The 27,808-nt window shown below is 46.1% G+C and overlaps 2 protein-coding genes across 7 annotated transcripts in view; both read left to right on the plus strand.

Annotated features, from left to right (window-relative positions):
* The window catches only part of gtf3c1 (general transcription factor IIIC subunit 1), a 29,977-nt gene extending 20,192 nt beyond the window's left edge, over positions 1–9,785 (plus strand). Inside the window, exons 33-39 of the mRNA XM_058065275.2 lie at positions 2,436–2,849; positions 4,378–4,517; positions 4,594–4,698; positions 4,759–5,030; positions 7,597–8,003; positions 8,185–8,371; positions 9,500–9,785. Coding sequence (XP_057921258.2) covers positions 2,436–2,849; positions 4,378–4,517; positions 4,594–4,698; positions 4,759–5,030; positions 7,597–8,003; positions 8,185–8,371; positions 9,500–9,709 — 1,735 coding nt within the window. The 3' untranslated portion in view covers positions 9,710–9,785. The remainder of the gene's footprint in view (positions 1–2,435; positions 2,850–4,377; positions 4,518–4,593; positions 4,699–4,758; positions 5,031–7,596; positions 8,004–8,184; positions 8,372–9,499) is intronic.
* An 893-nt stretch (positions 9,786–10,678) lies between these two features.
* On the plus strand, positions 10,679–25,701 carry LOC131121059 (uncharacterized). Of its 6 annotated transcripts, none has more exons than XM_078793402.1 (21): positions 10,679–11,903; positions 15,809–15,908; positions 15,990–16,029; positions 18,223–18,264; positions 18,379–18,467; positions 18,541–18,637; positions 18,714–18,856; positions 18,939–19,111; positions 19,440–19,543; positions 19,607–19,992; positions 20,082–20,145; positions 20,231–20,285; positions 20,367–20,418; positions 20,491–20,826; positions 20,975–21,070; positions 21,198–22,758; positions 22,843–23,435; positions 23,466–23,732; positions 23,819–23,880; positions 23,965–24,049; positions 24,116–25,701. In XM_078793402.1, the coding sequence occupies exons 1-21, from the start codon at positions 11,738–11,740 to the stop codon at positions 25,200–25,202; spliced, it is 5,598 nt and encodes a 1,865-aa protein (XP_078649528.1). In that variant the 5' UTR covers positions 10,679–11,737; the 3' UTR covers positions 25,203–25,701. The 6 variants fall into 6 exon arrangements, with proteins under 6 accessions (XP_078649528.1, XP_078649529.1, XP_057921259.2 ...); XM_078793403.1 differs by having other exon boundaries at positions 22,843–23,405; XM_058065276.2 differs by having other exon boundaries at positions 22,843–23,732.
* Positions 25,702–27,808: the final 2,107 nt, after the last annotated feature.

The following is a 27,808-nucleotide window of genomic DNA, read 5'->3' on the forward strand; positions in this document are numbered from 1 at the left end:
AAAGTGCCAATCCGAATGAATATATCATTGGATTTACAGGGGTGGAATATTCCTTTCTCCAATCCGATTGAGGTATCTTGTACCCGCTCAAACGGAAAGTTGTCAGGGTGTGTTCTTCTTTGTGGTGTTTTTCTTCTACTGTTGTTTATTGGCGGTTGGCAAGCAGCTTTCGGTGTGCATTACCGCCATCTGTGGAACAGAATCTAAACACTTCTATACTTTATTCACAAGTCCAGTTTTATTAAAAAAGAAAATATATATCTATATAAAACATGTCCTGAGTTAAATTATAAAACATTAGCAAGATTGACTTTGATCTTTTCCTGTTTAAATTTATCCCCGGTGTGTTCTTTCAGCGCATGCTCAGATATGACGTAACATGCAGCTCCAGACGTTCTTCACTTTTAAAAATGGAGGTGAGCAATCGGCACTGGATTGCTGCGGAAAGTTTGTTTTTGATCCAAACTAAATTTCAAGACTGGACGAAAGAAAAACTCGGGGTAGTCGGTAGTTGATGTTTACGTTTTACTGCGCATGCCCCATTGACTATTCTGTTTGATTATAGTGGCACATGTAGACAAGAAATTGGAAAATTTCTTTCCATGGATGTCATTGTTTTCGGAAAAGTCATTCGGAAACGTGGCTAATGAAAGAGCTTTGATTGCATTAGTTTCTTGTGATTCTTTTGGTATAAATACTCCACTGGTGCGTAATAGTGTGTATGACAAAGGATATTCTTCAGTGTCATGTAAAACACTTTCCACAAGTGTAATTAAGTCAATGACGGCATGATGGATACATCTTTATATGTCTACCATATGATTTCCCTGCACTACCACATATACACAAGTATACCCATGGTCACATGCCATAAAAAGGGAGTGGCTTGAGGTATTCTAAAGCCAGCTTCATTTTGGAATAAGGTGCTGTGAACTGATGAAAGTCAAATGGAGTTATTTGGACATAACGCGGGGCGGTATGCATGGCGGATGAAGAATACAGCATTCCAAGACAAACACTTGCTACCCACAGTAACATTTGGTGGTGGTTCCATCATGCTGGGGGCGCTGTGTGGCCAGTGCAGGTACTGGAGATCTTCAAGTTGAAGGTGGAATGGATTCCAGTCGGTATCAGCAAATTGTTGCCGACAGTCTTCAAGAATCGGTGACAAAGTTGAAGTTGGCTGAAGTTACTTCCAACAAGACAATGACCCTAAACACTGCTCAAATGGAATGGTCCAAAATACGTTCAACCGGAATCCAGAACCTCATTGGAAGCAATAGGAAGCACTAATTTCTGCAAAAGGAAACCCGCCTACTTTTGTTGAAATAATTATTGCCCACTTCCTGTAAATCCTATAAACTTCATTTCACTTCTCATCCATCACTGTGTTGGTCTGCTATAGGATATATTTACCTGGAATGGCTGATCCCAACACCCGGGAACATCTTGAATATTATCAGGGGTGCCACTCTAAGTACATACATTGTATAGTTGATGGATCATGTCAGGGACCCTTTAAATTAGTGCATGGCAAATAGTGGGGAGGGGCCCCCTGGGGGCGTGAGAGGTTTTCATTTCCATGCAAACCTGGCAACATTTTAGTACTAAACTAAACTAAACAATTTGACTGTTAAATATGCTTGAGAAGCTGTGCTTGAACAAGCTAACTCTTTGTGGCCATTTTTTCATCTTTAAAAGGCACAGAACAGAGAAAAACCCCAGAAAGTGCATTCTTCCTTTTAACATGGCAGTTTTTACACTCACAGCACATGGGTGCTTCTCTACCCAATCTACCATCTTATCCCTGATGTCTATATGCTATTGGTATGCTATTATTACAGTAAAAATTATGTCAAGCAGTGAGATTTTAATTACTTCAACTGTATGGCTATAATTCTGTTTACTATCACGGTTCATGTCTTCATTGTTACTATTGCTACAGGTAAGGTGAACTGTTTCATTTCACTGATATCATCTCCATTATGACCCTTAGCCATCATTGACATTTAACTGTTCTGTTTGTCACTGTTGTTGTTATGGGAATTCTTGTTGCTGCTGTTTTTGTCTCTCTCTCTCTACTGCCCCCCACCACCCCCCCCCCCCACACACACCTTTCTGTTCTTTTTTTTCTGTGTTTCTTCTTGCTCCGGTCCAGTCGCTCCAAATGCGCATAACAAAAACATCAAATAACGGCAAATAAAATTTCATGGTACAGGGAAGTTGTAGCCAACACCTTTCCTGACACAGAGCAAATCGGTTTAGCATGTAAGGGCGTTTAGATCAACAATACTATCTGCCCCAATGGCTGGACGGGACAAAAAAAAACAAAAAAATAAAAAAACAAACAAAAAATAATAATAATAACATGCCAGTTTTTGCAGGCAGTGTGACTTGTTTGTGATGCACCCTCCTCCTATTATCTTCCCCACCAGGTTGTTTTCCTGGCGTTTTCCACATTCCCTGCTCACCGACTCATTCCGCTTCACGAGGACTCTACTCAACAACGGTGCAGATGACAGGTCTTTGGTTTCGTTCCACCTTGAGACCAAATCCAGGATGGAAAGCGGGGCGTACGCGTCGGAGGGGCCGGCCGCTGCGGATGAGAATCAAACCCAAGAGCAGGCAGAGAAGCGAGGCGCAAGCGGAGGAGAATGCGACCAAGCCAATAGTGGCAAAACACTATCGCAGGAACTTTCCGGAATGCTCTGCTTTGGTCTGGACTCTGCCGGGGGCGCCTGTATGGTGTCCCTCACGCTGATGAGCCTGGGATTGCTGTCGGTGCACCTGTCCGTCCCGAAGCAGATGGTGGTGGTGGACAGCAACATGGTGGACGCTGACATCAAGAGGTACATCCTTCCTGTAGCATGGGGACGTTTCGGGGCGGAGGCATGGCTGAAATGAGTCAAGATGGGTCGGGGCGGCTCATTTGTGAGTAATCACAGTATCACACTGATTTCCATGCATTTATACTTGGCTCTTGCCCTTATACACATTATAATGGGACTGTCTGTGCATGCAGCTCCGTGCAGTAGATGGCAGTGTAACTTCCTAGCACATGGTCCGCCAGAGAATAAGGAGACAGCTTTTTTGTGGTTGAATACGGCCTACTCGTCAAAAATATGCAATTTAAGCAAATTGTAGATAGCATTTTCAAGCTAAATGAACTAAATATGCGTTCAAAGAGATAGAGTCACTAGGTGTCTCTAATGTTTGGTAAGACGCACAAGCAGCAGACCTGTTGGGTGGAGCAACGGGCTTTTTATTGCAGCTTTGAATGAGCTGACAGCTGGTGCTATAACTATTGCACCCGTAATCCACGACAAGATACGTCCATTTAAGAAATCCTATTTTGCAGGGTCTGGAAGCAATGAACCACCACAAATCAGGGATTACTTGTACTGCTCTTCTCAATGAGCCGCAGGTGCTTTTGCGTCTCGGCACGCAGCTATGGCCCTTTCAAGGACCTAACAAATGCTGGACAGAAAAACATAGACATAAACATTCATTAATTTATTCATTTTCTACCGCTTATCCTCACGGGGGTGCTGGAGCCTATCCCAGTTGTCTTCTACACCCTGGACTGGTGGCCAGCCAATCACAGGGCACATATAGACAAACAACCATTCCCACCCACATTCATACCTATGGACAATTTGGAGTCGCCAATTAACCTAGCATGTTTTTGGAATGTGGGAGGAAACCGGAGTACCCGGAGAAAACCCACGCATGCACGAGCAGAACATGCAAACTCCACACAGAGATGGCCGAAGGTGGAATTGAACTCGGGTCTTCTAGCTGTGTGGCCAGCGTGCTAACTACTCGTCCACCGTGCAGCCCAGTCATGCTATTTTTCAACAGTGGTATATGTTTGCTGTATATTTGACAAGTATTATCCTATATTTTGTAAGTTCTTACTCAATGGTAATGGTAATGGTTTTATTTCATTTGAACATGCATCAGATTACAATTGAGTGCATCACATAATCCAGTTCCACATGTCCAAAAGGAGTAGGAAGAAGAAAGGCTTATTAAATCCTACCCCTCCATCTGGTACTTTTACAGTCCATTCCATAGTTTGATTCCACATACTGAAATGCTATGGCTTTTTAACGTAGTCCGAGCATAAAAGTGTTTCACATTTAGTTCTTCCCTGAGATCATATTTCTCCTCTCTTGTGGAGAATTATTGGATGACATTTTTAGGTAATTGGTTATTTTTAGTCTTTTTTTAGGCTCAGCCTTTTTTCTTTAGCCTCAACTACGAAGAATGAGATGGTGCAGAATAAAAACATTTACCGCTAAAGAACGGCAAAGAGAATTGATTTGAATGAAAAGAAGCCGTTTCTCATCCATCCTATAATGGATATCGCTCCAGCATGGTGTCCCTGGAGGAAGAGGAGGACGATAACGAGGATGGTGACGAGTGTGCAGGCAAGAAGAAGATGGAAGTGAAAGCTCATCAGGCGTCACACACCAAGTATCTTCTGATGAAAGGATACTTTGCTCCTGGCATTGGTACCTTTTGTTCCCCAAGAGATGCTGACATAGTTTTATTCTAGTCACTTGCACGCTCACGCTTTCCTCGTTCCAGTCAAGCTGCGCAACCTGAACACCAACGACAGCATCGTGGTGGAGTCGTGTTTGATTGGCATGCGGCTGAGAAACACGCCGGCTCACAGCATCCTGACGGACGACAGTGAGTGTTAAACACACACCTCTGTGTAAAAACACAGGATTCCATTCTCCTCTTTTCTAGGTGTCCCGCCCCTGGACTTTTCCAAATGCGGCCCCTCTCTGCTGCCGTCAATCCTCAGCCGCTCCGTCCCACCCGCCTCCTCCCAGTGTGATGCTGGTCTGGTGCAGCAGAGAGGGTACACCCCTGAGGATGTGGCAGCGTGTGCTCAGCTGAGGACGAGCCTGGATGAAGCGGGTGAAAAGGGAGTGCACCAACAGGACTTGTTTGAAATGTACGCTCACCTCTACCGGCGCCAGTCTGGACGCAGCAGGAGCCTGCAGCAGTACCTGGAGGTAAAGGGCCCAAGCGGCGCAGTTTTATTAGATCTCACGAGAATAACTTGATAAGTTATCCCGTTCAGAAAAACAATAAATATCACACAGGAAGTCAGGGAGAGAGTTCACTCTGTGCATCGGTTCAGCACCTAGACCAGGGCTCTGCAACCCATGGCTCTTCAGACTCTTTGCTGAGCTCAGCCATTGTTTTTGCCTTCCGATGCACCCTGCTATGGCCTCTTCCTGTGTACAGCCGTTGCTCTGGGATAGATGGCACCATCCACCGACCTACCTCCATCACGCCACCTTGCATGCACGGGGAGAACATGCAAATGGCACACAGAGATGGCCGAGGGTGGAATCGAACTCGGGTCCCCTAACTGTGTGGCGAGGGGACACAACCCTCAATTTGGTTTCAACAATACCAAAACCCCAATGAGAACTCCTCCTCATCCTTCGCCATCACCAAATGTAAACATTTTCAATCTTTCTTTCGGTCCAGATTTCCCCCCCCGCTCACTCGGTGTCTCCTGAACCATCGCTCTCAGGCTCCGTTCAGCATCTGTCCGAGTCCCTAGACTCCGAACTGCCATCAGCACTCCCACCTGTTCCCTGGATCCTATTCCTTCCTTCCTCGTTAAAGCTTGCCTAACCATCATCTCTCCTCTGACCACCAGAATCCTCTCTTACCACAGTCGCAGTCAAAAAGCCTGATCTTCATTCCGACAACCTTGCACATTACGGGGCCCATAACTGAGCGCCTCTTCCTGCCCAAAATTCTTGAGCGTGTCATTGCCGCACAACTTCATACTCATCTTAACTCCAACAGCCTGTTTGAAAACACTGCATTGAAACAGATCTTCACTCCGGCCACCCCAGCGCAGCCTCTGACATCATCAGCAGTTCTGTCCTCCTGTCCCGTTTGAAGATCAGCCTCGATATCAGCGACTGCTGACTTCAGTCGTAGCTCACAAATCCACAACAGTTTGTGCGTATCAACAGGTGCTCCTCCTCCATAGCCACACAAGGTGTTCCCCAAGGTTCAGTGCTCGGTCCTCTCCTCTTTAGCCTCCCGCTGGGTAACATCATCCGCCCGACTCTGTCCACCACTTATGTTCTCTGCCGCTGAAATCCTCATTCCTCCCTATGGGACTCCAACCAAATCCTCACCAGATGGCTCCGGTGAACACATGACACCTGTCCTTCAACACCTCCACCAACCCACAATAATCCACAATATCCATACCTGCTCCATCCGCACAATCACTCACCTGACCTTCCCTGTAGGACCAAGCTCTGAACCTGGGGAGACGGAGCCCTCTCCATCGCCGCCCCACCCTCTGGAATTCATTGCCCCGACCGCTTTTGCTACAGTGTACTGGCATGATTACGCCATATACAGTAAAGTCTCGTTATATCGATATCGGTTATAACGAATTACTGCTTATTACGATACTATTTTCATTTCCCGGCAAATTTCTAGTTTTTTATGATATAATTAGTTCCGTTAGTACGATACCCGGTTATTATGATAATCCGGTTACTACGATGCCCTTTTCATCTCCCGCCAGCCAATTTGGTCTGCTTATATCGATACAAAAGCAGCTTAAATCAATCTTTGCTTAAGGATTTCAATACCAAAAAAGAACACGGCGAACGGCTGCTTCCAGTCAACTTTATTTTTCACACTTCCACCACCAGAGCGCAGCACACACACCGATTCCCGCACTTCCTGGTTCACAGGTCATGCTCAACCCGCCCCACATAGCTGGCCAAACACATGCCTGCAACAGAAGAACCAACGGACATAGCATACACACCTATTCCAACGAAGACAAAAGCGTACAAATACATGTATTTAATTGTATTTAATTGATATATTTTTATCGCTTGCAATAATCACTGTTTTTCATATGTACATGCTGGCGTTCGTGGTTTCGCTCGTGTGTATAGGTTCTATACACACGAGAGAAACCACGAACGCAGTTGGTTCTTCTGTTGCAGGCATGTGTTTGGCCAGCTATGTGGGGCGGGTTGAGCATGACCTGTGAACCAGGAAGTGCGGGAATCGGTGTGTGTGCTGTGCTCTGGTGGTGGAAGTGTGAAAAATAAAGTTGACTGGAAGCAGCCGTTCGCCGTGTTCTTTTTTGGTATTGAAATCCTTAAGCAAAGATTGATTTAAGCTGCTCGACATTGTTCTATACTATAGAACAATGTCGAGTGCATTATTGCCCACTTTTAATGCAGTTCGGCGCAGGATCGGATATATCGACAGTCCGGGTATATCGATATTTTTTCCGACTCCCGACAATATCGATATAATGAGACTTTACTGTATTACCATTACATGAAAGAGAAAACGTCTCCAAGAATGTTGCCAATAGTATTGATGTTGCCAGGTCTGCTCTGGCTCTTTTGACGTAAAGGTTGCCAATCCTCGTGCTAGACACTTAGAACAACAGCATGAACGGAGTCAGTCATCCACTTGCTTTGTCTCCATGTGGGAGGTGTATTTTTTCTTCAAATGAATGTTACAGTCTTGTATTGTCTCGTTGTCATGGAGCCACGTCGTCTGTCTCTGCAGGACTTACAGGAAGAAGGCCAGGTCTTAAAAGTCGGCAGCTGTGGCGCTCGCTGGGTGCTCATGAAGCATGCCGAGCCCTGGATCCTGACCGTCAGCTCCAGGAACTGGTCTCTACCGAACGCACCCGTCCTCCATCGTCCCTCCCAGCACAACATCCCCTTCATGCGCAAGAGACACAGACACCGGAGCGGTGAGGAGGAGCCGCCAGGAAAGAAGGCAGCTGTGAGAAGTGAAGAAGGCCACAGAGGCGAGAAGATGAGCGAGGAGAAGCTAGAAGGCGAGGGAGAGGAGAAGACTGAACAAGAGGAGAGGGCAAAGCCGGCTGGAAAATGTGAGGAAAAGTGCGAGGACAAGATGGATGAGGATGAAAGCGAAGAAGTAGAATCAACACAAGCCCACCTTCACGAGTAAGTTTCTCTCAGCACACAGCTCTCTTTGACCACATCATCACCTAATTGCAGCTAATTTAAGACTCTGGGGGGTGTTGGAGCAGAGGCGTTGAGTGGAGCAGCCCAACTAAGAACACTATGTCAGATGCGGGACGCCACGTACATGCCAACATGTTTCTGTGTACTTTCTCTCTCACAGGGAAAATATCAGCTTCGTGAGTCGACCTTGGCGCCTGGTGGACGGAACAGTGAACCGCCAGGTGTGTAAAGGGATGCTGGAGGGCGTCCTCTTCCACATCATGTCCTGTCCTGGAATCAGTCAGCAGATGCTGGTGGAATACTACCAGGGCGTGCTGCAACCAGTGGTGTTGATGGAACTCGTGCAGGTAAACAAACATTTGTCATGGGAGGAAAGGGGGGTGCTTCGATCAGGGTTTTATGCTGCCATCATCCATGCGTGAAATGGTGCCAATACGGATCACATAGCTCAGGGGTGGGCAAACTACGGCCCGGGGGCCACATGCGGCCCACCAAGCATTTGAATCCGGCCCGCCAATTGCGTATTTCAGGTTTTAGCATCCAAGCTGGCAACATGACTTGCAAGTCGGATGTCTTATTCCGAAAAAAAACCCCAACATATGGGAAAATTCCATGTCGTAGTTTGATGTGGTCTGATGTTTAAGGTGCTTCTGAAAAAAGGGACATGAGAACATACAGCTGATAGTATAACACTTTTACAGATAGAATTATACAAATAATGCAAATTATAAGCATGAAATAGTGCTTGTGTGTGTGTGTTAAATATATGTTCTGGCCTCCCTGGACAATTTTGTTAACTCAACGAGGCCCACGAGTCAAAAAGTTTGCCCACCCCTGACATAGATGCTACTCATTTTGTTAACGTTTATTTTCGTAGCTGACTTCAAGCCAAACTAAGCCAACAAGCTGGTATCCACAGCTCACATTTTCTATTTCACAATGCATTTATTTCTAGTCTTCTCATTTTATTCACTGGAAACCTGAATGAAAAGCACCTGGTGTCGTGCATGTTGGTGACCCCTGTGCCGTATGTATACGATATGAAAGGGGAACCATCACATTTAGACAAAACAGATTTGAAACAGGTTTCAAAATCACTAGATCAAGCATACTCTTTAAAGAGAATTTGTACGCAAGATCAGCTTGATTGCGCTCCAGCAGGACCCCCTGGCATTCCGGCCAATCCAAGCACTTTTCGGGCTAGCCACTTTATGGCTGCCGCACATGGGAGGCGACGGGCAGCTGCGGTTGGCGGGGGCCACGCATTCACAGCCAGAGTGAGTTGTCAACAACGGCCGCTTTTCCTACTCTGAACGGAATTTGGGGGTGGCGTTTAAAATCAAGTAAACGGGATACAGCGTTTCCGTGCTTTTTCATGGAAATTGGCTAATACTGATGGGTGGAGCGGATCGATCAGAGCACCCCAGGTTATGAGTTCAGCATGTGATGAAACCTGACCCCGCCTTTGTGTCCAGTCCCTCATAGAACTAGGCTGTCTGACAGAGAAGACTCTGGTCAAAAAGCCGAAAGCCACACTGTTCAGCCGCCCCATCCCAGCAGCTAGGAGCAAGGCGGAGCCAATGACAGTGGAGCGAGACTGCGTGTTTTATGAACCCACCATTAGCTGCTGCTTGAGACTTGCTCAGGTGCTGCCCAACGAACGCCATTGGAACCATTGTACATAAGGTGTTTTTTTTTTTGTTTTAACTTCACTGAACTTAAGTTTTGAAGTAAATTGCAATTAAAATGACTGGTGCTGTATTTTTGTGCTACCATTTATTCTGCTGGTTCTGTGCTTTACTGGTTACTAAGTGTCAGTGTGTTTTTGTTGCAGCTCAGAATGATCTCACAAAAGGCAAATTAATCCCTTACATGGGCGACTGTTGCACCTGTAAGACACACCAAGCTAAAACCCAACTCTCCTCCTAACATCACTTCTTGTCACAAGCACAAGTCTTATTTTGTCTTACTATATTGGTTGATAGGAGTGTAAAGGTTCATGTAGGGTTATTATTCCATGTCAAGGGGCCTCTACTAATGTTTTAAAATGTATGTAGAAAGTGGTAAACAGGTGTTCTGTCTTATTTTCTCTCATACCTACTATATTGTGTATTGGGAGTGTAAAGGTGACTATTTCATGCCATGATGCCTCTAATGTAAAATGCATATTTAGTAGGTGGTAAACAGGTGTTCTATGTCCTATTTTATGTATACTATATTGGGTTTACTATTTTTTTAGCATTAGCCACTTTAACATTTTTTTCTTCTTTTATTACCACAAAATTTCAACGGGTAAAAAAATCATTTCTGTATCATCTTAAAATTATCTTAATTTATTCAAATCAGGTATCAAGTATGTGCACCCGGAAGTAACAACAGTGCCATCTAACGGAGACAAAGAAAAATTAGTAAACTAGACGGTTCCAGGTGGTGTACCGTTCAAGAATGTGTAAGTCACGGCAACATTGGCATTTTTACTGCGGGGGGGGGGGGGGGGGTTCTTTCGTCGTTTTAGTGCTTTTGATACTCATTAAAAAATACCTATATGAATAAAAGAACGTCAATTTGGCAAATCGATGTTTGGGGTCCTTCAGGCAGCGAGAGGGACGCCGTAATTTAAACTGATTTCTTTGAAAATAACGTCAAAATACGCTTGAGAGTCAACATTTCGTCTTCGATTCCGCATCAAAAGTGACGATATAAAAGAACGGACAAGCAACACAGAAGAACGGATATATAAAGTTTGTGACTGTTTCGTGGTCACTAGGTCAACCCGGAAGCCAAACGGGGCTGCTCATCTTGATGCTTATTTGTACTCTTTGGACTCACCGCGCTTCCGTTCGACGCCATTTTGATGAAACAGCGACGAGAAGGGAACTCTTGTGTGACAGTTGGATTTTGTGTCGACATACGCATTGTGGAAATATCCTAATCACTTTTCCGCCGAGGAACACGACTGATGGACCAGAAGAGGAAAAAGCTCCCATTTGGGTTCAGCTGGTGTTGGCATTATGATTAGTTAGCGTAGCTCGTTAGCACGGCCTCGAGTCGGTGATGGCGTTGGTTTGCGGCGCATGTCTGGCTACTTGTGTCACTGTGTAGCGGGTTAATGTCGATGTGTTTCGTATTAATTTTGCGTCAATTGTCGTTTCATTTGACATTCATCTTAGCGTAAACGTTGTGGACTCGTTTCGACTGCCTCCACGCAGTTCTGTGGACTTTTGGGACGTCTTAAATCACGGACTACTGCTAGCAACATTAGCTAGCGGCCTCGTTTTTCGCTCAAGGACATTTCATGGCGGATGTGGCCCCCTTTTTATAATCGCCACTCTAAATAGGAGTGCACTCTATTGTATCCACTCGGACTGTGTTGGCACCCTGTTGTCGTGGGCTTTGTTGGACTTTGAGGACTGACACACGGCACATGGGCCGTCGGTTGGCGCGCCGGCCTTTATGTCGACCTCTTTGGTTGGGATTAACAAGGACTTTTCGTCACTTGCGAGCTGAACCACTCGCCCATTTTAATCAAACCCTTTAAGTTTGTCCAGTGTTTCAGCCCATTTACAGCTTTACGTATTAAAAGTTACCAGGTTTTGGCCTCCTGTGTTGAGTGTTGACGCTGTTTTATTTCGTTATCAAGCCTGTCTCTCCTCCCTCCTCCTCCTTCCCTCCTCTTGTACCTGATCTATAAGTGCTTCTAGGCCTGTCACAAAATGTCGTGTGTTCACTACAAGTTCTCCTCCAAACTGGACTACAACACAGTCACTTTCGATGGGCTCCACATCACCCTGAGTGAGCTCAAAAGGCAGATCATGGCCAGGGAGCGCCTCAAGGCCACAGACTGCGACCTGCAGATCACCAACGCGCAGACTCGGGAAGGTGAGCCGCCGTCCTCTTCTCACTAGCAGTCCTATATAACTCTTTACTAACATGTTACATTGTATGGCATTTATTTTTCATAGCTTATTTCTACCCAAACAAACCGAATATGCTTGTTTTACCAGAAAATTACCTAAATGCTGCAATCCCCAACTCCTTTGGCTTTCAGAATGCATTTCTCTCTAGTGTTCTCGTTAACTGGTGGCCGATGCCACATACTGATGCCAAGCATGCATAGTTAAAGGAAGGCTTGTCTACCTTGCAACTCCCATCACTTTTTTTTGCTGAACTTTATACATGATAATTGAATGCCCAATGGGATATGTTGTGGTGTTGTACAACATTTGTATACCTGAGGAGAGAAATTTGTCTTTTTATCCCGTAAAAATAAGGCAAACAAAAATGAAGGATTTGCAAGCAAACAGTGGTGGATATATATATTTTTTCATGTTAAATGAAAGTTGTGATGATGGGTGATCGTATTCCATGAGCGTAATAGCCACTTGTAGCCCAGAGCTAGCCAGGCAATATGTGTAAACAAAAATGGCAGAAGGTGATATTTATCTCATTGTCATTGTGGTTGATGTGTGTAAATGAGCTTTGTGTGTGTGTGTGTATATGTGTGTGTGTGTGTATATATATATATATATATATATATATATATATATATATATATATATATATATATATATGTGTGTGTGTGTGTGTATATATATCAACAGTATTTGCTCACCCATCCAAATGATCAGAATCAGGTATCCTAATGACTTGGCCCAGCCACAGGTGTATAAAATCAAGCACCTAGGCATGCAGACCATTTCTACAGTGCCAAGTGTGAAATTTGGTGGAGGAGGAATTGCGGCGTAGGGTTGTTTTTCAGGAGTTGGGCTTGGCCCCCAAGTTCCAGTGAAAGGAACTTTTAAATGCTCTAGGATACCAAAACATTTTGGACAATTCCATGCTCCCAACCTTGTGGGAACAGTTGATAGCAGCCCCTTCTTCCAACATGACCGTGCACCAGTGCACAATGCAAGGTCCATAGAGACATGGATGAACTTGATTTACCCGCACAGAGTCCTGACCTGAACCCGATAGAACACCTTTGGGATGAATTGGAGACTTAGAGCCAGGCCTTCTGCACCAACATTGGTGTGTGACCTCACCAATGTGCTTTTGGAAGAATGGTCATAATAGTCAGATAAACACACGCCTCAACCTTGTGGACAGCCTTCCCAGAAGAGTTGAAGCCGCAATAGCTGGAAAAGGTGGAACAAAATCATATTGAATGGGTTGGCACTTAAGTTCATATGTGAGTCACGGCAGGTGAGCAAATACTTTGGGTAATTGTGTATGTATGTATGTATGTATGTAATACATTTTATTTGTATCGTGCTTTTCAAAATACTCTTAGACACTTTACAGAAGAATGGAGTTGAATAAAAGCAAGTAAACAGAGTAAAAGATACATGAAAATACAACATTCATTGGTTAATACACAGTTAAAACATGAGTAGGGGTGGGGCACAGCAGTCAGGTATAAAAAGTTAGACATTAAAAACAGATTTAAAGAGGTGGGTTTTTAGTTGTTTTTTGAAACTGGGAAGGTCACGGCAAGCACGGAGTGAATGGGGCAAAGAGTTCCAGAGGGTGGGGGCAGCGATGGAGAAGGCTCTGTCACACCAGGTTCGGAGCTTGGTCTTACAGGGGAGTGCCAGGAGGTTGGAGTCTGAGGAGCAAAGTGGACGCGGTTGATTGTGTGGATGGAGGAGGTCTGTGCGATATGGGGGGGGGGGTCAGATCGTGGAGGGCTTTGTAGGTGATGAGAAGAACTTTGAAGTGAATGCGTTGGGGGACGGGAAGCCAGTGGAGGTTTTTAAGGACAGGGGTAATGTGTTGACGGGAGCAGGTGGAGGTGAGGAGGCGGGCAGCGGAGTTGTGAATATATTGTAGTTTGTTGAGGGTTTTGGAACGTGTACCGTAGAGAATACTGTCAATACTGTACACGTATACGTGTATATAGATGTGTGTGTGTGTGTGTATATATACAGTGCATCCGGAAAGTATTCACAGCGCTTCACTTTTTCTACATTTTGTCATGTTACAGCCTCATTCCAAACTGTATTAAATTAATCTCTTACCTCAAAATTCTACACAAAATACTCCATTATGACAATGTGAAAAAAGGTTTTTTTGACATGTTTTGAATTTATTAAAAATAGAAAACAAAAAAAATCACATTTACATAAGTATTCACAGCCTTTGCCATGAAGCTCAAAATTGAGCTCAGGTGCATCTTTTTTCCACTGATCATCCTTGAGATCTTTCTACAGCTTAATTGGAGTCCACCTGCAGTAAATTCAGTTGATTGGACATGATTTGGAAAGGCACACACCTGTCTATATAAGGTCCCACATTTGACTGTGCATGTCAGAGCACAAACCTCAAGCATGAAGTCAAAAGAACTGTCTGTAGACCTGCGAGACAGGATTGTCTTGAGGCACAAATCTGGGGAAGGATACAGAAAAATTTCTGCTGCTTTGAAGGTCCCAATGAGCACAGTGGCCTCCATTATTCGTAAATGGAAGACGTTTGGAACCACCAGGACTCTTCCTAGAGCTGGCCGGCCTTCTAAACTGAGCGATTGGGGAAGAAGGGCCTTAGTCAGTCCATGTTTGGAGGAAACCAGGCACTGCTCTTCACCAGGCCAATACCATCCCTACAGTGAAGCATGGTGGTGGCAGCATCATGCTGTGGGGATGTTTTTCAGCAGCAGGAACTGGCAGACTAGTCAGGATAGAAGGAAAATGAATGCAGCAATATATAGAGATATCCTGGATGAAAACCTGCTCCAGAGCGCTCTTGACCTCAGTAGACTGGTCATGTACCTTGACCATATAGACAGTAGACATTAGCACACAGCCAAGATCTCAAAAGATTGGCTTCAGAACCACTCCGTGAATGTCCTGGAGTGGCCCAGCCAGAGTCCAGACTTGAATCCGATCGAACTTCTCTGGAGAGATCTGAAAATGGCTGTGCACAGACGTCTCCCATCCAACCTGATGGAGCTTGAGACTTATTGCAAAGAAGAATGGGCAAAACTGCCTAAAGATAGGTGTGCTAAACTTGTGGGATCATATTCAAAAAGACTTGAGGCTGTAATTACTGCCAAAGGTGGATCAACAAAGTATTAAGCAAAGGCTGTGAATACTTATGTAAATGTGTTTTTTTTGTTTTCTATTTTTAATAAATTCAAAACATGTCAAAAAAAACTTTTTCACATTGTCATAATGGAGTATTTTGTGTAGAATTTTGAGGTAAGAGATTAATTTAATTCAGTTTGGAATGAGGCTGTAACATGACAAAATGTAGAAAAAGTGAAGCGCTGTGAATACTTTCCGGATGCACTGTGTGTGTATGTGTGTGTATGTGTGTATATATATATATATATATATATATATATATATATATATATATATATATATATATATGCACACACACATATACACATGCATACATATATATACTTTTTTCATAGGTTGGTTGTTCCTGCGACTTATACTCCAGAGCGACTTAGAAATGAAAAAACTGTTTACGTTACATAAACACTGGTCAACTTTTCTGTTCATGATTATTTTTTGTTTTGCTGAATAACCATTGTGTTTGCATATCTTACACCTATTCAGCCTGTTCTCTATTCTTTTATTGTTAGAACTTGCCTTCCAAGATGACGTAATGTCTGTAAAGTAACCTTAAAATTGCATCTTGTTCTCACAGAGCCAATCTCGTGTATCGTCTCGTGACACCTACTTAACATTTTCACACCTCAGAAACGACAGTCATAATCAATCTTGGGGAAAAATGACTCTTAATGTATTTATTATCCTGTGGCTTGTCTCTTTCTGTAGAATACACGGATGATGAAGCGCACATCCCCAAACACTCGTCAGTGATTGTCCGCAGGACTCCTATTGGCGGCGTCAAGCCTGCAGGCAGGACGTTCATTGTGTACGTATTCTTTTCTTTGCATCCTGTCCCGGTAGTGCACACCACTGATGGCTGACGTCTCCTTGCCTCCCTTTCCCACAGAGATCGTTCTGACACTTCTGTGGTGGGATCATCCAGACCCGTATGTAAACAAACCCAAAAAAAACAACACTCACCCCCCCTCACCTCTCCTCCCCTCTCTGCTTTCATTGCCCCAAACTTCTCTTTGACAACAATCTGTCAACCATTAATTGATGGCTGTGTATTTTTGTGTCTTTTGAGGGAGATGTTAATACCAAACAATCCAAAGGGGCTTTCATTGTTTGTTTGTTTTTTTTACTGATGAGATGAAGTTGAGAAGCAACAGAGTACGCAGCTGCCATTTGATGAAAATGTGATGCTGATTTGAATTGTTAAACAAGTGGTTATTCACTGCTATGACTGTGTTTCACATTGAAATGGATTTGTAGCCTGCTTCAGTGCGGGCAAATAACAGCTACTGTGCCTGTTATTCATATTATCATTATTATTGTTGTCATATTGTATTTTCTGTGAAAAAACGGATGCGGTCTAAGAAAAGTGAAGCGTGGCTGGGATTGAATGTCATTACATACATGAAAGTTGTGTGAATGGAAAGGTTTCTTGAGTCATTTCTGTTAGAATGTTTCACGAAGGAAGAAGAATTTAAACACAGTGTGTCATTCGGTAAATTCTGCTACTTTGAGTTGTTGTCCTCATGTACAATTTCACCATGACCATGTCTGTTTTACATCCGGAATGGACTGCTCATTACCCTTACATCTAAAGGCTGGCATTTCATATGCAACAACAGAAACGCAAGCCAAGTCTAGTATAGGGAGTGAAATTTAGGCCCGAGACAGTGACTGACATGATGTTCAGCAACCTTGAAAGGTTCATTTGCTTGGACGGGTGCTGGTGTAGTGTCCTGTAAGCTGCATAGCCTGTCAATAAAGGTTTTCAGCGGTTCTGTGTCGGAGCCGCTTGCACCACATCCCTGTGTGTTCCCTCTGCAGCGTCCCTGTGACAGCCAGTCCACAGCCCGACCTGCCCGTGTATTTCGGAGAACAGGCTCTGGAAAAGCGAACAGGCTTTTTTAATCACGTCCTTGTTTGCATGAAAACGGGCCCTCCTATTAGCTGAGTCAGCTTTGGATATGACTGCTTTGCCATGGCTACAGATGTGTAGGGAAACTGCGTGCCATCCACTCAGGTGGTTTGTGAACTGGTTGTCACATGTAATCCAGTGCAACGCTGCTGCTTCGCTATGGAAAATAGTCCAGTGGAACCTCGGTCTTCGTTTTTAATCCCTTCAAACATGTTCTAACTAGGAACCATTGCATTACAATCCTGGTGTCGCTGATGATTGATGATGTAATTAATCTACTACCATTTGTGTTTGGTTTTTTTGTCATTTAAAATGCATCTGATTTTAGCCTAAAGGGCTATTGCTTTTTTTTTGGATGCGTTGTGGGCCAAACCCACCAAGTGTTTGTCTCATATGGGCCAGGGGTCAGCAACCTTTACTATCGAGAGACATCTCCGGGAGTTCTTACACAAATTAATAAAAACAGTCTGGAACCACAAATTTATTATTTTTTTTAATTTGACCCATTACAAGTCCAATTTGTAACGCACCTTCCTGTATTCATTGGTGTAAATTTAAAATTAAACTCACCACTTATATCACTTAAAAAAACATACCTGCAGCTTGGCTTAAAAAAAGTAATGAAATGGAACATTTTTTGTCGTGAAATAGATGTTTTTCTCTGACAAATATGACGTATATTGGGACTTATTGGTGATGCTCAATGCTGATGGTCCGGATGTCGGCCAAAATCGAACAAATTTTTAAAACGTATTCATGGTTAGCTTAGTGCAGCCATTTCACACTCAAGAAGCCACAGCTCTGAGATAAGAAATGTAAAAAGTAATTCTAGAGATTGAATAGCAGGTTGCCTACCCCTGGTCTCAGGCATAACCATGAATGGGAAAAACAAGCTTCAGATGAATGTACCAAGAATAGAATGTTTAGTTTCTATCAGTTTTGCATGAAAACTGAGGTTCCACTGCGTCTAATAAGTTATATATGTAATAAGTCACCTTACGTTCAGGGCGCCTGTGAAGACGTAATTCAAACCTACTGTTGAAATTTCCTTGACTTAAAAAAATATATATATATTTTTTAAACACGCAAGCAATTGTTTGCTTCTGAGGATTCTGTGAGGGAGCGGACAAAGACACGGGACAATCTGGTCCTTGAATGCAATCCAGATCATGTTGATGCCTGAAATGTCTGTATTCTGACTCTCCTGCAGACCGACTCTTCCCCTTCTATGTCTCTCGCCCAACTCACCAAGGTACACAACGCTCCTGGTTCTAGACGATATGCCGCACATTGGACGACATTCCCTGTCTTAACATCCATGCTGCTTTTTTTGTACCTCGCTCGACATGTTTGTTTGTTTCTTTAGACCGCTAACCTGGTTGACGCAAATGCATCTGAGGAGGACAAGATTAAAGCAATGATGTCTCAGTCGAACCACGACTATGATCCTATACAGTTAGTATTCCCTCCGCTTGCTTGGAAACGCCACTCCGGCGGAACTCTTCATTGTTTGCAATTGTCTTTGCAGTTACTCCAAAAAAGCAATTGGACCGCCACCTGCTCACTACACCTGTTTTCGTTGTGGAAAGACCGGCCACTACATTCGCCAGTGCCCCATGCTCCTGGTAATTATTATGGAGCTGCTAGTGTTCGCAACTGTTTGTTTTTGTGTGACAACTCTTCTCCTTGTCTCCCGCTCAGATCCAAGATAAGAGCGTGGAGGGTCCCAAGCCAGTAAGGACGAGTAAAGGGATTCCGCAGAGCTTCATGGTGAAAGCGGATCCTGGCACCAAAGGAGCCATGTTGACCAGCACTGGAGAATATGCTATACCCGCTATAGATGCGTACGTCTCGCTGCTGGCTTCCTCACAGGGAGGCTCTGATTATTTGCCTGTTGCCCTGAGCTGTCACCTTCTCTTGCAACAGGGAGGCGTACGCGCAAGGAAAGAAGGAGCGTCCGCCATTTGTCCCACATGATCAGTCTTCCTCCGAAGATGACTCGGATCCCATCCCTGATGAGCTCCTGTGTCCCATCTGCAGTGACCTGATGACCGATGCTGTGGTTATTCCTTGCTGTGGAAACAGCTACTGTGACGAGTGTGAGTATGGATCAGGTGGTCCTACAACAAATACAGCGCAACCGCTGTCACCAAAATTGAAGCAATACAATAAATTGTAGTCAAAATATAGCTCCCAATGCACTGTCCAATTAAGTGGACACATGATCAATCACAATTTCCTCCAATCACAAAATCAATACTTGGATATTTTAACAAATATATTACTTCTTAGTTGTTGCTTTATGTCCCAATATTTTTCCCTGCATGAGTCTCCTAGAATAGAAGGAAGGGACAGATATTCCTAAATGTAGTTTCCTTGTAGGTACACTAGATCTCCGCTAAGGGACTGTTTACTGACGCATTTCAGGTATTCGGACTGCCTTGTTGGACTCTGAGGAGCACATTTGCTTCACATGCAAGCAGTCAGATGTTTCCCCTGACAATCTCATCGCAAACAAGTTCCTTCGCCAGGTAAATTCTCACACACTTTGTCTTTCATCAGAGAAGTATATTAAAACAGTTTTTTTTGCATAGGCTGTGAACAACTTCAAAAATGAGACAGGCTACACCAAACATGGGCGTAGACAGGTCCAACATTCAGCGCCCCCTCCCCCACGTCTGCACCTGAGCAGGCCTCTCCACTCCAGGCAGCAGGACCCCCTATTGGCCAATATCTCCCAGCCCCCTGCTGCTGTTAGCATGACCCATGCGCCTCAAGTTCAGGACCCAGCCTTGCCTGCGCCTTCCGTTACCACCACATCTACGCCTACACCTACGCCACCTTCTTCCCCCCCTCCTCCTGGTCATACCGATGGCGATGTTGCTGAAGAACGACAAGATGCCTCACCAGCTCCTGCACCTGTTGTGGACCACGTTTCTGCCCGGGTCCCCATCAGCCAGGGAGAGCCACCGCCACCAGGGTGAGTTGATGCTCTGAACTGGGCAACATCTCACAATCGATCGTTTTTTTTTGTTCATTTTTGAGTTATCATTGGTGTTGTTTTGACAGGGAGATGGAGCCGGAGGCCATTGTAATGCCTAGCTCATCCAAAAATGCAGACAGAGACAGACAGGTGAGTCAGTCTTGAAGATCTGATTGTAGCCTAATCGAACATTGTTGGCATTTTGCAAAGAAATGTTTGACATTTTGTCCCACAGGGTTACCAATTGAATCTTGGTCTGCCACCGCCTTCAAGGCCACCTCATCCATCAGGTAAGAAGCTTATTCTGCGTTCAAGGGACTTTTGTGATCTTGGTAGAAATGCTAGAAGAACTTGGTCAATTGTCTTCCTAGGCCAGCATTCCCGACCCCACCAACATCACAGAGGAGGAAGACACTGGGAAAGGTGAGGGCGCGCCTTTCCAGCTGCATGTTAAAATGAATATTTCCATCTGACCTTTGTCACTTTTTTTGTCAGGTCCTACAGAAGCAGAGGCGACCCACCCTCCTCTCACATTCCGACAGCTCCACCTCCTCTACCTGCTCCCCCTATCTATGCGGCACCATCTTTGTACCCGCCCCCCCCGCAGCCCTACCCACCCTTGTACCCCACTGGCCCTGGCCTCATACCCCCCCCTACAATGGGTTACCAGCCTCAGCCCATGTATCCCCCTGGACATCCCGGGGTCAACGCGCCCTGGGGCGCCCCCGGTAGCCAACCCCCTCTTCTTCCCCTGCCCCCGTCCCTAAATCTCAATCCACCTCCTCTCTCCAAAGAGGACTTCTACAGGCAGCGACACCACCGACAAGACAAGTGAGTGAGCAAACTGACTGAGGAAGGACTGTGGGAATTGGGGTGGACCCTAATTCCCACAGTACTGGTCTATACGTTGGAGATTGACTTGAAGCCACTGGAAAGGATGAAGTTTTGACATCTTTTGTGATGTGATCTATGTTTGCAGTATTACATCTAAACTGGATGAATTTACAAAAGACTTTCACAAAGAGCTCATGAAGTACCGAAATGCACCAAAGAGGCAGAGGCCTTCGTACTCCAGGTAACCCGATTTGATCATACTTTGTTTGCAGTCTAGCAAATCTTGCTTGTCATTAGACAATGTTTTGCACATGACCTACCAATCATTAAGGTATTGCTGGCATTCTCTTTCTCCCCTCCTCCTTCAGCAGGTCCAGGTCATATAGCCGCTCTCCATTCAGCCGCTCATACACTCGCTCTCGATCCAGGTCAAGGTCAAGGTCTTATTCCTACACCCCGAGTCGATCACGGTCCCGTTCACGTTCCCACGGGCGGCCATATCCTCGCTCTCCGTATTCCAGACGCAACGGACGTAGTTATGGACGCTCACGATCGAGGTCTCGTTCCCGTTCAAGATCATACGGGTACAGGCGGTCTGGTTCTCCACGAACATCTCCACCCTCCTTCCGTGGAGGAGGTTGGGAAGGGGCAGAAGGGGCAGGACCGTTCAGGTCTAGGTCACGTTCTCGCTCTCCGGGTGCATTGCGGAGCCGCAGTCCCGGTGTACGAAAGCCACCACCGCGAGAGCTGCATGAACTGAAGGGACTAAGCCCTGCGAGTCGAGAGCGCTGGGAGCGGGACCGTTATCGGCAGTGGGAGAGGGAGTACAGAGACTGGTACAACAAGTACTACAAGGACTATGAGAATCAGAATCAGGCAGTGCATCATCGAGGCCGTGGTAGCAGAGAAAGGGAACGGGACAGAGTGTCTCCCCTGCACAGGGAGTACTCCCCCCAAGGACGAGGGAGAAGAGGGCGAGATGAGAAAGCTGCACCATCTCACAATCCTCCATCATCCTCAACAGGGACAAAAACCAGCACCAAGGTTCTCAAAACAAAGAAGGTAAAAAAGAAGAAAACTGGGGACGAATCTGAGCAATCACAGCAGTCCATGGACAGAGGTGACGCTACTCCAGTCAGAGACGAGCCTATGGACGAAATCCTATCACCTAATAAAACAGCCCACGTATCCTCAAAACCACCATCTTCCACCACCACCTCCAAGGCTGCTGCCTCCAAAAGCTCCACTCCATCTGTCAAAACTTTGGTCAAGTCAACATCCAAGACTGACAAGACCAAGAAGGATAAGGCCCAGAAGGTAAAAGCCAAGGTGAAAACAGAGGCTTCAAAAGTCAAAAGCGACAAAGTGAAGAAGAAGACTGGTGAAACCGCAGCAACCAAAAAGAAAGACCCATCTACTGCTGCTAAAACATCAAAGCCCACCAAAGCCAAACCCGAAGATGACCACAACTCAACCGTTCCTAAAAAGGAGAAGGCTAAAAGCTCGTCTGTGAGACCCCCCCAACCCAAGACACACCCACTGTTCTCCCAAGGCGTACTTCTGCCACATCCTTCTCTCCATGAGAGCTTTCGACCTGGCAACGACAATCGTGGCCGTAGAGACCCCCCACATGGGGGCGGTCTCGTCCCCCTCCCCCATCAAGGACTCGCGTACCTCCACGGACCTCCCTCGCCGCTTGACAACAGGCGGAGGATGGGAGAAGAAGGCCGTTCTTTACTTGGCTCTCCTCCTGGAAAACTGAGAAGACTAGATGGACCTGGGATTGGAGGCGATGTTTTTACTCACACACATCAGCAGAGAATTTCGCACCCATCTGACAGAGCTGGTCTTCTCCCCATTATGGTGGGCCGTGAGATGCTTTGGGCGGACAAAGACCGAGGACCTATCAGACCTCTCATGGAGGTGCCGGTGAGACCTCCACCACATACTATTCATACTTCTCCTTACTGCAGTAAATTGTAAGTCCTTATTGTGATCTTTGTTCACATCCAGGTGAAGCCTGTGACCCAGAGAAACATCCCGCTGAACAGAGATCCTGGAAGAAAAGGCAACTCGGAGACCTCAACCTCAGACAAATCTTCTGGTGCCGAGAAGACCACCACAGACCGACCCTCTGCTGCCAACAACCCGGAGGCTGACAGACCCGGCAGTTCTTCTGAAAGTGTTGTCAAAAAGGAGTGGTCGGCTTCATCTGACAGAGGTGTCTCCAGAGAAAAAGCTGGGGAGAAGTCCTCTGCCTCTGATCGGGACTCTGACAGGACCTCAGGAGTGGACAGAGATCGGGAAAGTACTTCTAGAGTGGACAGAGAGAGAGACAGAGCTTCAGCTTCAGATCGAGGTCGGGAAAAAGCCTCACGTTCTGACCGAGACCAGGAAAAAGTTACTGATCGAGGTCGGGAAAGAGCCTCAGGACCTGACCGAGATCGGGATAGAGCCTCAGGACCTGACCGAGATCGGGAAAGAGCCTCAGGACCTGACCGAGATCGGGAAAGAGCCTCAGGACCTGACCGAGATCGGGAAAGAGCCTCAGGACCTGACCGAGATCGGGAAAGAGCCTCAGGACCCGACCGAGATCGGGAAAGAGCCTCTGGTTCGGAACGAGATCGGGAGAGGACTTCTGGTTCGGACCGAAACAGGACTGTGGGTTCTGACAAAGAGCGGGACAGAGTCTCAGTGTCGGCCTCAGCAGGAAAGGAAGCCGATGCTGGAGATAAATCACACAAGATGGAGCGTAAAAACGCCGTTGGAGGTGCATCATTGAGATCCGTCTGCCTGGATGGCATGACAATTGGAGAAAAATCTGCCATCAGCAAGAAGCAGGAGAAGCCTAGCAGTTCCTCCAAGGAGAGGGAAGCCACCGAGAAAGTCCCCAAATCTGACCGGTAGGTTCAAAGTCTCCTTGTTGCTTGTCATTGCTGGTCAACCAAGTGATCCTACTTATTAGATGCTTTTCTTTTCTACACACAAGTGCTCCTGAGAGAGCAGACAAGAGCCTGTCATCTGGGAAGAAGCCTGATGCTGCTCCCAGAGGTAAGGGCCATCCATCCATCCATCCATCCATCCATTATAATCCGTGTTCACAAACCTTTATCTATTTTTACCTTTATTTACCAGGGAAAGACAGTGAGACCACAACCGTGAGGACCAAACCCAGAATCAGTCGCAAGGTTTTATCGAGTCAGCCTACCAGCTCTACCAGGTGCGTCATGTTGCATACATGAAGATTTCCCAGCCTCTGCCTTGGCCTCATCCTTCTCTTCCTCAGTAGGTCAACTGACGAGATGAAACAGACTTCTGAGAAAAGAGAGAAGAGTGAATCTCCTGCTCATTCAGAGCAGCCCCCACCTAGCACCGGGAACCACGACTTCAGCCCGATAAGTGTCACACAAGCCGGCCCACTCGGAGAGGAGCTGCTCATTCAGGCACCCCCTCGCTCTAAGTGGGAGAGGGAGGAGGAGGAGGAGGAGGAGGCGACGGCGGCACAGGAGAAGGAAGCCAGCGCACCTAAGGAGCCCTCGCCCGTTCCTCAAGCAAGAGAGGCACAGACGGAAGCGCCCAAAACTGCTAAGAGTGAAGCTCGTGTATTCACACGAGATGAAAAGCGAGTTTTTGCCAAGGAGGAGAAGAAGAGAGTGCCTAAGGAGGAGAGCAAAGGCTGCAGGCCCCCCTTGCCCACTTGTGATAAACCCCCCAAAGTAAAACTTGTAAGAGAGGACGGCAAGGGAGGCAGACTGGAAAGGGGGTCCTCTGCAAGAGAGGATGGAAGAGGCAGAGTGGCAAAAGAGATAAGGGGGGGTGCTTTGAAGGACGAGAGCAGGGGGCCTGCAAAGGAGGAGCGTGGTGGGCCTGTCAAGGAGGAGAAGAGCAGGCCCTCAAAGGAGGACAAGAATGGTGGGCGAGAGAACCGAGGCCCTGAGCCAAGGAGACAGCGGCTATGTTCCGACCTGGCTCGTGAGACCGACGAAGCCGCCTTCATCCCTGACTACAGCGAAGGGGAGGAGGGCTCCGACTCCAACCCGGACAGGAGCAGCACCCCCATGCGCTCTGCTAGCCAGCACTCCAACAGCGTCGAGCCGGACAACCGTAGCGACACGGCCAGCCTGTCTACCGGCGCCGCAGCAGACAAGAAGCAGAAGAAGAAACACAAGAAGCACAAAAAACACAAGGAGCAGGAGAAGGAGGGCGAACACAAGGAGCACAAAAAGCACAAGAAGCACAAGAAGCACAAAGTGCAGGACAAGGAGGGCGAACCTAAGGAGCACAAACAAAAACACAAGAAGAAGAAACACAAAAAGACCAAGGACAAAGTCGCAGAGGACGCCAAAGCTGAGGTTGAGTCGCCACCGTCTTAACATCCTGTGAATTGGCTAGTGGAAAACCTTTACAGTGCTTGATGCAAGCACAGAAATCCGGATTTACTCAGGGATGTGCAGACCCTCCACTTGTACATAACCATCCCCAGAGGAGCCTCCAGCACCTCCCTGTGAAATATGTGTAAATGTACAGTTTCTCTCTCTCCGATACTCGCCATGACTTCATGTTCAGAACGCAATCACATCCACCGCTTAATGTCAACCTAACAGCTCCGTGGCTGGGACCTTTGCTCTCCCCAGACAAATGAATTGGTCCTGCACTTGACTTGGACATTGGCAGGGTATCCAGATGTGGGTGCTTCTTCTAGGCTGAGGTTCCCACGTAGACGCTACACTGGATTCTAACACCCAGGGTGTCAGGAGGTTACAACCATTGTCTCGGGCTTGGTTTGAAGGAGCGAATGGAAAGCTGATCGTTCCCCCTTTTTTTTTTTTTATTAAAATGTTTTGACCTCATAAGAGCTGCTTTTTCCTCTTCCTTTCCCCCGTTACATTCAGCCGAAGAAGTCATCATTCCACCTTGATTTTATTTTATTTAAAAATAGTCAAGTAAACTTCCAAACATTTAAGTCCTCACAAACGACACCAAACCTTTTCACTGTTTTATTCTGAATGCGGTCTTTGTGTGGCTGACTCCTGCAATGTAGAGGCTTGCAGGGATATCGCTGTTGTCCTTCCAGAAGTCCAAACATATGAAAACGTTGTCCTGAATCCATCATTTTACATGTAGAAAATGTGAAATAGTCGTAGTGGAGGAATGAAAGGGATGAACAAACTCATGACCGTAGTACATCGACCAGTAAATTGCAAGCTTTGCCTTTTGGGCTCAGTGCCCTCTACGCCACAACGAATGCCGACGTGTCACTAATCCCTCTGTCCATCTCATTGGGCATCCCTTCCGTCACTCGTCTACAAGACCCCGGGGTATTTCAACTCTTCCACTCGGGCAGGATCTCATCCCTGACCCGTAGATGGCGCTCCATCCACCCTGGAACCATGGACTCATGACTCAGAGCTGCTAATTCGCCGCTGCAAACTCATCTGTGCGCGGTGAAGGTCACAGCCTGCTGTGAAAATATCAGTCAAATCATATAAAAAGCAGGATAGACTTCATCCAAATTAAAAAAAATGACATATGAAATATGCCTTAATTCTAAGGATTAAAGCCAACATATATTCTGGCGTGTTTACTCACTGTAGGAGCTTAAATCATTTTCTACCGCTTATCCTCCCCAGGGTCGCATGGGAGAGAGGGTGCTGGAGCCTATCCCAGCTGTCTTTGGGCTAGAGGCGGGGTACACCCTGGACTGGTGGCCAGCCAATCACAGGGCACATATTGACAAACAACCATTCCCACTCACATTCATACCTATGGACAATTTGTAGTCGCCAATGAAGCTAACATGAACGCGTGAATGTGGGAGGCGAACGTGCAAACTCCACACAGAGATGGGCCGAGGGTGGAATCGAACTCTTGTCCCACGCTGTGCGCGCTAACCACTCCTACACCCTGCAAGCCTCATATGAAGTCTTTGAAAAGCCCTGGTCTAAATTAAAAACAAAAATATATTTCTATTGTTTGAGTCCCATGATCTGGATGGGAAGTTTTGTCATACACCGCTTTCAACGTCCCGCCGCAAGGTGTTGCAGTGGGTCGCGTTGGCCACCGGGCGGCGCTGCGAGTTTTCTACCGTTTGATGCTTGATCACTAGAAGAGCATATTCTCTCCAGAGCGGATGACAATGAGCAGATGTGGTGTTCCTCCGCAGTCAGATTAGTGCATTCGCACGTGCGGCACGTATAGATGGAAGGATCGCCCTTAATGGGTGCACACATGAACCCAGGCCGCCACAAGGAGATTAATTTATCGTTTTAACCCCCCTGGACACAGATTATCATCCATTATTCCTGCGACCATCATCCGTGTATCGAGCAAGGTTGACACGTGTTTGTGAGCGTGCTTTGTTCACAAAGTCTCTATTGACGTTTTGTTCTTTCGCAAGCGTGACGTCACTTCCTGAAAACGAGGCCAAAGGTTGCTAAGCAACGTACCTGCAGATTGTCACAAATGATGCTTATCTGCACAGCGAGTCACTACGTCGTTCCCTGCTTGTCACCTTCAATGTGTTAAGTTCCAGTGGCAGTACATAAATATGACACATTTCTACTAAAAAATATAACTTTTGAGTATTGTAATAAGGGTGGCACGGCGGTCGAATGGTTAGCGCACAGACCTCACAGCTAGGAGACCGGGGTTCAATTCCACCTCTGGCCATCTCTGTGTGGAGCTTGCATGTTCTCCCCGTGCATGTGTGGGTTTTCCTCCCACATTCCAAAAACATGCTAGGTTACATAATTGGCAACTCCAAATTGTCCATAGGTATGAATGTGAGTGTGAATGGTTGTTTGTCTATATGTGCCCTATGATTGGCTGGCAACCACTCCAGGGTGTACTCCGCCTCTCGCCTGAAGATAGCTGGGATAGGCTCCAGCACCCCCCGTGACCGTCGTGAGGAAAAAGCTGTAGAAAATGAATGAATGAATAAATGTTTATTATAAGTAAGAAATAGATTTAATTTGTTAAA

Source organism: Doryrhamphus excisus, linkage group LG9 (assembly GCF_037039965.1).
Source record: "Doryrhamphus excisus strain RoL-2023G ecotype Guam linkage group LG9, RoL_Dexc_Guam_v1.1, whole genome shotgun sequence".
NCBI classification, from domain to species: Eukaryota; Metazoa; Chordata; class Actinopteri; order Syngnathiformes; family Syngnathidae; genus Doryrhamphus; species Doryrhamphus excisus.

Coding starts and splice junctions, on each gene's coding strand:
- LOC131121059 (XM_058065276.2), top strand. CDS start 11,738: ATGTCGTGTGTTCACTACAAGTTCTCCTCCAAACTGGACTACAACACA. Junction 18,638..18,713: donor GCCAGTGCCCCATGCTCCTG/GTAATTATTATG, acceptor TCTCCCGCTCAG/ATCCAAGATAAGAGCGTGGA. Junction 21,071..21,197: donor CAGAGGCCTTCGTACTCCAG/GTAACCCGATTT, acceptor CTCCTCCTTCAG/CAGGTCCAGGTCATATAGCC.